The sequence below is a fragment of the Periophthalmus magnuspinnatus genome, chromosome 13 (assembly GCF_009829125.3).
Source record: "Periophthalmus magnuspinnatus isolate fPerMag1 chromosome 13, fPerMag1.2.pri, whole genome shotgun sequence".
NCBI classification, from domain to species: domain Eukaryota; kingdom Metazoa; phylum Chordata; class Actinopteri; order Gobiiformes; family Gobiidae; genus Periophthalmus; species Periophthalmus magnuspinnatus.
The window spans coordinates 8,837,422-8,847,281 of NC_047138.1; the positions used below are offsets into that span (position 1 = coordinate 8,837,422).

Genomic DNA, 9,860 nt, shown 5'->3' on the forward strand with positions numbered 1-9,860 from the left:
CATTTTGTGAACACCAGGAATGTTTTCAAGCCCATAAATGCATTCTACACTCTTCAATTTTCACACTAGTTTTTATTTTACATGACAGAAGACATATTTGTGTTGTTATGTTTAGCTAAAAAAGATGCATCGTGGACGTGCGCAGCGAATTTCTTAATAAGCTTTTGCTACTTTGATTTCTGCAAAGGAGAAAAAGCTATTATCTTTAAAAACTAAGTCGATCCAAATTGCCTCGTCATACAAACGAGTCAAACAACAGCAATGCAGCGCCCATTCATACAAATATGCGCGATCTGAGCACTTTTCTGCCCATTTCCAAGAACTTTTTTACTGTCAAAGCGGAGTCAGGGTGGAGCCACTCCAAGACCTCCTGTTTCAAGAGCTCTCTGACCAGCCGTTTACTGCAGTCCAGAGTCGGACTGTTGGGTTCACATCGGCCCAAGCACGCTCCTCTTGGAAAAATGCTCTTTTCGGTTGACCCAATTAATGACAGTGTGAAAACAACTTTTGATCGTTTTCAGACTGCCAGTCCAAGAGCGCTTGAAACCGGAGGTATCAGAGCGGCTGACCTCGGGCCTACATACACAGTCCGCTGTGACAGTAAAATTGCTTGGAATTGGGCAAAAACGCTCTCAGGTCACTTATATTTTTTTGAATTGGCGCTGCAGAGCTGCTGTTTGACACGTATGCCTTAAAATTACATGATAGTTTCATGTTAAATGTGAAACATTTGTGTGGTGAGGTGTAGGCTGTGCTACTGATGTTGGCATGGCTTTTCCCACCCGTAGTAGTAGGCTAGTAGTAGTAGTAGTGCCTCTAGGAGTGGGACTACTGCTCACGTAAATTGGAAGGCCGCATCACCAGTGGTAAGATGAACCCATGAAGGAGCACTGAAATGACTGTGTCAGCGCTGTAAGGTTCCTGGTGTTCTCCTCATCCAGGTCTGTGGCTGAGTGAACTCAACTTGGAGCTATGGGAGACAGATGACTTGAGTCATCCTCTTTAAGCACAGAATGTGGTACGTGCCCATAGTCTACAGCTGTGCATACAGCAAGAAGCAGCTCTCTGTCTGACCAAAGCCTACAGCTTCAGTAGGCTAAATAAATCATATATTTAATATTACCTACTTCAGCAGCATCTGTACCCTCTGATCCAGCATCTGTCCAATGCTCTTCTGCTGTCATTGTAACACAGTGTCAGCGGCAGGATGGAGCGTGTGGCCAGAGGTATAAACTGTACAGCCTACAACAGATGTTACATTTGGGTGAATAGTGTAAATCCAAATTTTGGATTTGAATTTTTCCAAAAGATCAATTTTGTGTTGGTCCATATTTTCCTCCTGGAGCAGTCCTGCTACAACAACTGCTGGTCCATTGTCCATCTTCCCAGGGCCAGTGCACTGAGCAGGATCAGAATGAGGATACAGAAGATGCTTAAGTAGGTGCTATTAAACACACAGCTGGTCATTTCAGTGCTCCCTCATGGGCATTTCAGTGCTCCCTCATGGGCATTTCAGTGCTCCCTCATGGGCATTTCAGTGCTCCCTCATGGGCTCATCTTACTATCGGTGATAAAGCCTTATCATTTACGCACAAGCAGTATTCCTACTTCCAGAGGCACTACAACTACTGCTACGCTACTGGTAAGAAAAGTCATGCCAACATCAGTAGCATAGCCTATATCTTGTCATACAAATGAGCAAAAGTGGATAGATCCTTCATTGATGCGGTAGTTCCTGTTTTACATATCAATTTTCATGATAATTTCTTATCACAGATGCTCATGATAATTTTGTGTCACGTTTTAACACGAAACTATCAAGTAATTTCGTGAAACTGTCACATAATTTCATGATTTCACGACTTAAATAAAAAGCAGTATCACATTTTAACGTGGTACTACAGAATAGCACTTCTATGCTGCCGTACTACTACTACTACTACTACTACTACTACTACTACTACTACTACTACTACTACTACTACTACTACTACTAGTAGTAGTACAATTAAAGTCATGCCAACATCAGTAGCATAGCATATATATCGTCATACAAACGCGTAAAGGTGGACAGATCCTCTGTAGTTCCTCCTTTTCCGTATGAGGTTTTTTCTTGATATTTTCTTATCACAGTTGACCTCCTGTCAATCACGTTTGAAAACGGGGAGATTCACCGGTGGCCAGACTCACATCTACCTAAAGTACAGAACAAGTGTGTATTCTAATTTTGAGATAGTATCACGTAATTTCTTGATACTATCGCGTCATTTCATGATAGTATCATACTGCTAATTTTTATTCAACAGAAATGGCAACTCTACGCCGCCGTAAATGACTGACTAGGAATTAATTGAAATAAAAAGGAAAGGGTGCTATTTTGGTATTGCTTAGTTATCTCCCTTGAGGCACATCCATATCTAGAAGTTCACAAAAACAGAGAAGCTGTAAATTATTAGTCTTCTCACAGCTTAATTGGCAATTACGCGCATTTCAGACATCTCAGACTACGACCACTACACGCGCATTTACACACTTGTCCATAAAACCATAAATTCCTTGAAAATAATGAATCGGATCCATCTGCTGAGCCAACAGCATGTGTTGGTCTTATTTATGAATATTTATGCACATGTCATGGGGTTAAATTAGATTATGTCACACCCCCAAATTATAAATCAGAAAAATAAATCCCTCTCTCAGACAAAGGGGTGTATGGTGTGGGGAGAATATTTAACAGGTGAAATTACTCATCTGGGACCAATTTTCCTCTCCAAACAAACATCCATATTTGGTGTGATCGATCCCTGACACGCACATTGTGGCCAATTTCAATCCGAACATGACCAGGCTATAAATAACTGACACTTGAGAAAATTCCTCTTGAAATGCATTCGCACTCAATCTCAAACTCTGGCTCGCATCATTTCCAGAGAGGACTATCTCTACAAGTATTTTCTTTAAAAAAAACTTGGTGTAATTAGTTGTTTATAAATTATGAGATATTTGGTTTGCCATTACAACCCAGGGTTTAAATACATAGTCTGCCACTTAATGATCCAAATGCTCTTTGCCAGTAATTCACCTCAACATCAAAGGCACAAATCACAACTGTTGCTCACATGCACCGTGTTCCCATCATTTAACCCTTGATCCAGGCTTTTCCTTTCTTTTATTTTGTTTCACGAAAGCCATAAGTTCATTTAATTAATTGTGCTTTTATAGAAACTTACCTGTCTAAGTTCTTGCATACGGTCCTTCATGTCTCCTTATCAATCGTCCGCTTCTCACTCTTGAGGCTGTATTTCCCGGAGCGTCGAGGATGAGTGTGATGCTCTCCAGCGTCTGCTCACCGAGTCAGATAAGAGCGACACCGAGACAAGTGCGCGAGTGGCGGCGGAGACAGAGCGCTGGTCCCCCTCCTCTCCACGGTCTGGGTGACTCTCCGGATGGGGATGATGCTGGCGGCCGCTTCACAGCTTCACTCCGTCGGGTGACGCGCACTAAAAGGTGAGGCCAGGCCTTCCGCCGTTAACCCATTACGCACTGCCAACTTCCTTTTAATTTATACTATAAGCTACTTGATTCTGCTAAAAAAAACTAAAACATTGTATTTTTATAATCTATTCGTTTAACTCCCATAAAGAAAAAGTGTAACCTGATCTAAAAATGACGCACATGGGAGGTAAAAGTAACTGACTCCACAAATAGGCTGCTGTTGGATTTGGTTATCGATTGAACAGGTTTAGATGGTTCAGAGTAGATACGCCCAGGTGTAGATAAAAATACACAAGCTCTGGGTGCCCTCTGGCGTTCAAAAGCAGTCACATAACATAGCCTTACAGAAAAAAAAAAAAATTAAATAAAGTGACACTTAAAATATAAACAAAGACAAGTGCAATCTCGATTAAAAAAAACAACCTTTCCACACCTATTTTTTTTTAATTATTAATATGAATTTCTTCAACTATATATGCACATTATAGCATACAATTTCAGTGCCATTTCATAAGGCACGTTTATTCAGCTGAAAAATGCAATATTATGGTTCTTAAGTTTACTCTCAGTGATGGGAAGAATGCTTAAGTATTTAGTTACCAAATATTCTGTTTTGTGGTCCAATCAGAATACTTTTATAACAGGCTGTATTAAAATTTGTGTGCAAAAACAAACATAGGACTAAACAGCTTTACATTAGTTGTGCATTTCCTATGAATATTTTGGTTACTAAAGCAAAGCAATACAGTCTGAAGTTTAAATAGTGTGATCAAGTACAGTACAGCAATGTACTGCTTTGATTTAGCAAAGTAACTGCATTCTGAATAGCTCTAAATTAAAAAAATTACTACTGGAATAGTTACTAAAAATTTTGAATAGCCTACATATTTTTGGTACATTCAGCTACTTCCCAACACTGTTTACTCTTCCTCCAAATTTCAGGTGGGCAGGTAAAATGTTGAGAAGCTTTACAATCACAGGAAACTTTAAAAATCCTCTTTAATATCACTGGCAGACATTATGTTTCTTGAAGTTTTTGACTGACGTAAACATGATTTGGTTTCACAGTTTACACAGTCAACAGCTTTTTACACTTGGCAAGAATATCAAAGAAAAGCAAAACTGAATAGCAGCTAGAAATGAGGTCTTCTCTGACGTCCGGTGTACTTTGTATCAGGCCGAACACCACTGAAAGAGGAGGAAAATCAACATTAGCCATTGATAAATTTTATGAAATATGCAACACAGTATTTATTACTAAATATACAAACCGTCCTTGTCGTCTTCTCCTCTCCTTCTTCTCCAAGATCCAATCTTTACCCTTTTTTGCTGATTTCCCCTTCATATTTTTAAAGCGGCATCTGTATGGAACATTAGCTTTACAGATTATTTGGAATAACATAAACCTCTGAAAACCAAAAATGAATATAAATGTTAAAGGCTGGAAAACCTGTCTGTTAGGGTTTTGAATCAGACAGGACGTTTTTCCTTTGTTTTTATGTTTGGTCATATGGCTCCCAAAGGCAGGGGGACTAATAATCTGCACTTTGCGTATGCCAAGACCTTTGTATAAGATAAAACAAGATAAAAAGTATATTACTATTAAAAGCCAATGAATGAGAGCCATTACCTTTGTCCTGAATACTGAACTTGGTTTGGCACAGTTTTATCTGATGTCTCTGTTCCCAAACCCTAAAAAATTTAAACACCAAACTTAACCCAGAAACACTGCAGATTTAGAAGTGAGCAAAAAATGTTCAAAGCATTTTTGAATGTATGTGTTTTTTCTTACCTTGGGAAGGACTCCAGACACTCCAGCAAACAAACACAAAAAGAATCTGCACAAACATCAGCATCAGTAAAAATATATATTTAATGTTTGTGTTGTTGTTTTATAAAAAAATAAACAAATAAAAGGTTGTGTTCACATTTTAGATTTTGATGGTCATAATTTCAGATAGGGGCATAATTCACAAACTATCCAAACTTATGAACTACGAAACGATTGTTTGTAACAGACGTATATAAGGTCTTAAATGGACTCGCTCCACCACCCTTGGGTGAGTTCATTATGGCCAAAACCAGTACTAGTGGTAGGGTAACAAGAGCCTCTACCAGAGGTGACTGTGTAATACCTTATAGACGCACTACATTTAGTCAGCAGGTGTTATCAGTCAAGCACACAGAAATTTGGAACAACATCCCAGCTGCAATAAGAGACTCTACGACATTCAGTACATTTAAAATTAATCTGAAATGATGACTCAAGAGGAATCAGAACTGTGATCATTAATGTTATGCTACTATGTACATGTCAGTGTTGTATGTTATGATTGTGTTTCATTGTACTGTTACATCCCTGTTTGTCCTATGAATTGTAATTGACAATCTGTTCTTATGTCTATTGTATGAACTTGTAGTTTCTTGTTGTTTCTATCTCTCTAACCTGCCAGGGACTAAAGATGTAAAGTAGCCTTCAGGCTAATTCTATTCATGAATATGCACTGTCTCATTTAAATAAAAAATAAATAAATAAATACTGGGTCCACAAAACTGCCATATTAATCTTATGGCTTGAAGTTCCATCAACTTGGGGTTCAATAATGCCACCACTTAGTTAAGTTATTATGAACAAACAAAGAAGACATTGGACTTTATGCCTCATTTGAATAAGCGTGGAAATTAGCATATACAACTAACATCCTAAACATAAACCAGAACAAAATGTTTGCATTTTGCCCATTCATATTTGGATATATCTTTCAAAGAAGGTTACAGTTCAAAAGCTATTTTGAAATAACTGTTCATGGTCCTTCAAAACACTTCAAGGTGAACACAACCTATAACAACTACACTAGCGACAATATCAAAGGTAAGCTTAGAAGAAAACTAACTTTTTGGCTTTGCTGCTGTTGGGATAATCAACCACCATGCCCCCACTGAATCCTGCCCTCATGGCCTGTGTCGTGATCAGTTCAAGCTTTACAAAAAGGAAGAAAAAATGTGTGTTATTTTATGCTGTCATATAATATTTTAAAATAAGCTTTATAAAAGACTGCATCATTGTTTTACCTGCTCTGAGTTCTCAGGATAAAGCTGAAAAACTGCACGTGCTCCCCTTGACTGACAGATAATGTTTTTTTAATAATGCATTTACTTAACGTATTTAAACATACATTACTTAATGTGACAGCATGACTTACCAGAGAGGAGTACAAAGTGCTGAAGAACGTATACAGTCTCTTTGGCGGACTGTGTGTCCTCTTGTCCGCATTGCAGAGCCATTGTAGAGCAGAAATACTGTCAAGAAAGAGATTTCATTGCATTCTAAATATTTTGAACAAAAAGTCCTGTTTCAAGTCAGAATTATTCTTTACCTGATACAGCCATCAAAGGTACCAGGTCTGAAAGGCATTCCCTGTCCCATGTCTCCCACTAAGAGGTCTCCTTCCACATCTCTATCAAGGGCAACATCTGATAATAAAGGAAAGGCTTCATCAAATATTCTTACTGCTTTTTAAATGTATTTTAATGGTAAGGAATAGTTACACTAAACATGTACTGTATGTGAAAAACTGGGTAAAAAAATATTATATTTTGGTTTTTACACATTTGTCTCTAATCACTCACCAAGCATTGATGTACTGATGTCAACTCCAACCCAATAGTGTCCCTCTTCAGAGAGATAATCTCCACTGAGTCCAGAGCCACACCTATTACACAGAGTAAAATCTCCATCAAATATAAATTAGGTCTATACTGGATGGATATCATCCATAGCCTTGTGTGTATGTAATGATCAACTCTCTTTCTCTCTGCTGAGCAGTTTAAATGATGGAAACTTACCCCACATCCAGCAGGTAACAGGGCTGTCCCTCTGGAAGGTTCAAAAGCTCCACAGCACGCTCTGACATTTGCGTTTGGATCTCTATCATTCGAGAGCTGCGTGCAACAAAAGTGTAAAATACATTTTTATACAATAAGCATAAATGTGTGCCCAAAAAAAAATCACAGCTTGTAAATGTGTAATGATAATGGTTAACAACGAGGCAATCGGGTGTAATTCGCATAAATGCACTCACTTTTGAGAGTATTTCTTTGCCTCTTCGTCATTGTAAAACTGTTGGAAATAACGTAAAATATCATTCAATGCCTTTACTGTCCACTAACAGAACCACGTTGAAATGTTGTTTCTCGACCGAACCAAAACGATACACTTACCACTTCAGGAGGTGCAGTATGCTCGGGCCGTCGACTGCTGGCCATGACCGTGTAAAGTATGATGAAATAGAAGGAGAAAAATCAACCAAGAGTTTTAAAACAAATGCTCTACACTGTTGTTGTTTAGAGCATTTTTTTTGTTTCGAGCAATCCACACGCACGTGAAGAAATATGACGTCAAAAACATGCGACTAAAGGGGGTGTTCTTCTTCTACTTTTTAAAATGATTAAATAACAATAACCACATACAATCTGCAACAACATAATTACAACAGACAGTAAGTTAAGTAAGCTGGAAGGTATGGCTTGGCAGACATTAATACATTCTTCCTGTTATTTCAGTAATATTATAAAAAAAATTTGTAAAAACTCTGGGTAAGTAAGAAGATTTCCATAACCATGTATAGGTTTTTCTGATAAAATAATATTTTCAGCCCAGTTTTGTAAGAATAAACTTTTACGTTTTAGTTTTATATATTGGTTATTCAATAGAAGACGTATATGATCAACTTAACTGAGCTATTACAGTTTGTGTATATGACTTTAATAGCATGAGTGAAGCTCGTACAAACTGAAAAAAAAAAAAAGAAAAAAAAGAAACCGTGCTCAAAAATGCCTTGTAATAATAAATAGTAGAAAATAGCTGGATTGTCATGAAGGAGGACGCTGTAGTCAATAAGATCATGGACTAATATTATGCTGCTGCGTATGTGCCTGTTTTTCATAAAGCCTGACTGACAGTTATCAATAATTTTATTAAGGCATGTTTTTAATGTCTGCATCGTTCTGCATATGTAACACCTGCTTTCTTCTATGAGTAATTTTTCTTACACCGCCATCTACTGTTCATTAAGAATACCAGTTTTGTAACATTGATACTTACTTTTACTTACTTTTATATTTATATTTATGAATACAATGTAATATGTTTCATTGCTATATAAATATATAAAATTTGGTGAGTTGAAAATATGAGGAAATGCAAACAAAAAAAAGCTGTCTTTACTTCCTGTAAACAAAGGATCGGATTGGCTGTTTTTTGAGTGACGTCACGCGGTTTCCGTCATCATCGGTCTCTCCAGTCCGGCAAAATGGCAGAGGTCGGGGACATGAATACAAGAGTTTTTGTCCTTTTTTAGCTCCTAGAATACGACTTATCTGTTATTTGTCCCATGGTATTGCGGTATGAGTTGGACATAAGCTACGTGAACATATCATGAAGAACAGTTTACTACGAGTCAACCTCTGGTCCAATCACTGTAAGCAATACAAGGAAACAGGGAGAAGTTGGTAGCTGATAGTTGTATATCTCATGTATTGTAGATTTGCATTTCTAAAAATGAAATTGTCTTGTGTGTTTCCCTCAAGGCAGAATGTCACCCTGGACAAGACAAGTGTTTTTATGTGCACAACCAGACACTTTCATATGCATCCAGCAGTTCAAGTCTTTCTGCACATTTGCTTTTGTTCTGCCAGAGCAAAGATTCAAGAGACCTGTAAGATTGCAGTCCTCTACTGAACAACAAATATGCCTCAGCACCAGGCACTACAGCTGGAGAAGAAGAGATGACCAAAACATAGATGATTTGCCACTGTATAGAAGTAGGACCGCTTATTATGATATCCTAAAAGTCACACCTCATGCCACACAGGCTCAGATCAAAACAGCCTACTACAAACAGTCCTTTATCTACCATCCTGACAAAAACCCAGGGAACATGGAGGCAACGCAGGCTTTCTCTGAGATCAGTGAGGCCTACACTGTACTGGGAAACATCAATCTGAAGAGGAAATATGATCGGGGCATCTTGAGTGAGTCTGATGTCCGAGGTGCAGGGAAACCTTCTAAAGCCAGTTCCAGCAGCAGCAAGCAAACAGGTTCTACACAGCAGCAGAGGGGCAGGCATTTTACCCAACGAGGAGAAAAAGTCTTTTATGATTTTGATGCCTTTTATAAAGCACACTATGGAGAACAACTGCAAAGAGAGCAAGAAATGAGAGCCAGGAAGCAGCGCATACAAGAAATGCATGAGAAGAAAAAGATGGCATGGCAGCATACAAAAATTTTAGAAATTCTCGCGACTATGTTGTGTGCATCAGCTGGGTTCATCCTCTATAACATTAAAAAATCCTGATATTATTTA

General features: G+C 38.2%; 3 protein-coding genes across 6 annotated transcripts in view; 1 reads left to right on the forward strand and 2 right to left on the reverse strand.

Annotated features, from left to right (window-relative positions):
- The window catches only part of stx1a (syntaxin 1A (brain)), a 34,285-nt gene extending 30,583 nt beyond the window's left edge, over positions 1-3,702 (reverse strand). For 2 of the 3 annotated variants that reach the window (XM_055226063.1, XM_033976484.2), the window contains exon 1: positions 3,231-3,702. In XM_055226063.1, coding sequence (XP_055082038.1) covers positions 3,231-3,260 — 30 coding nt within the window. In that variant the 5' untranslated portion in view covers positions 3,261-3,702. The remainder of the gene's footprint in view (positions 1-3,230) is intronic. The other variant, XM_033976486.2, reaches the window with a different exon arrangement.
- A 773-nt stretch (positions 3,703-4,475) lies between these two features.
- On the reverse strand, positions 4,476-7,905 carry bud23 (BUD23 rRNA methyltransferase and ribosome maturation factor). Its single transcript, XM_033977053.2, has 12 exons — positions 7,717-7,905; positions 7,578-7,615; positions 7,342-7,437; positions 7,126-7,208; positions 6,873-6,969; positions 6,699-6,795; positions 6,568-6,618; positions 6,390-6,475; positions 5,288-5,333; positions 5,126-5,187; positions 4,767-4,856; positions 4,476-4,683 (listed from the first exon to the last, which is right to left on the reverse strand). Exons 1-12 carry the CDS (start codon positions 7,759-7,761, stop codon positions 4,629-4,631), a joined length of 846 nt encoding a protein of 281 aa, XP_033832944.1. The 5' UTR covers positions 7,762-7,905; the 3' UTR covers positions 4,476-4,628.
- Positions 7,906-8,784: 879 nt separating this feature from the next.
- On the forward strand, positions 8,785-9,860 carry dnajc30b (DnaJ (Hsp40) homolog, subfamily C, member 30b). 2 transcript variants are annotated; one of them, XM_033977012.2, is made up of 2 exons: positions 8,785-8,975; positions 9,085-9,860. In XM_033977012.2, the coding sequence occupies exons 1-2, from the start codon at positions 8,933-8,935 to the stop codon at positions 9,849-9,851; spliced, it is 810 nt and encodes a 269-aa protein (XP_033832903.1). In that variant the 5' UTR covers positions 8,785-8,932; the 3' UTR covers positions 9,852-9,860. The 2 variants fall into 2 exon arrangements, with proteins under 2 accessions (XP_033832903.1, XP_033832904.1); XM_033977013.2 differs by having other exon boundaries at positions 9,089-9,860.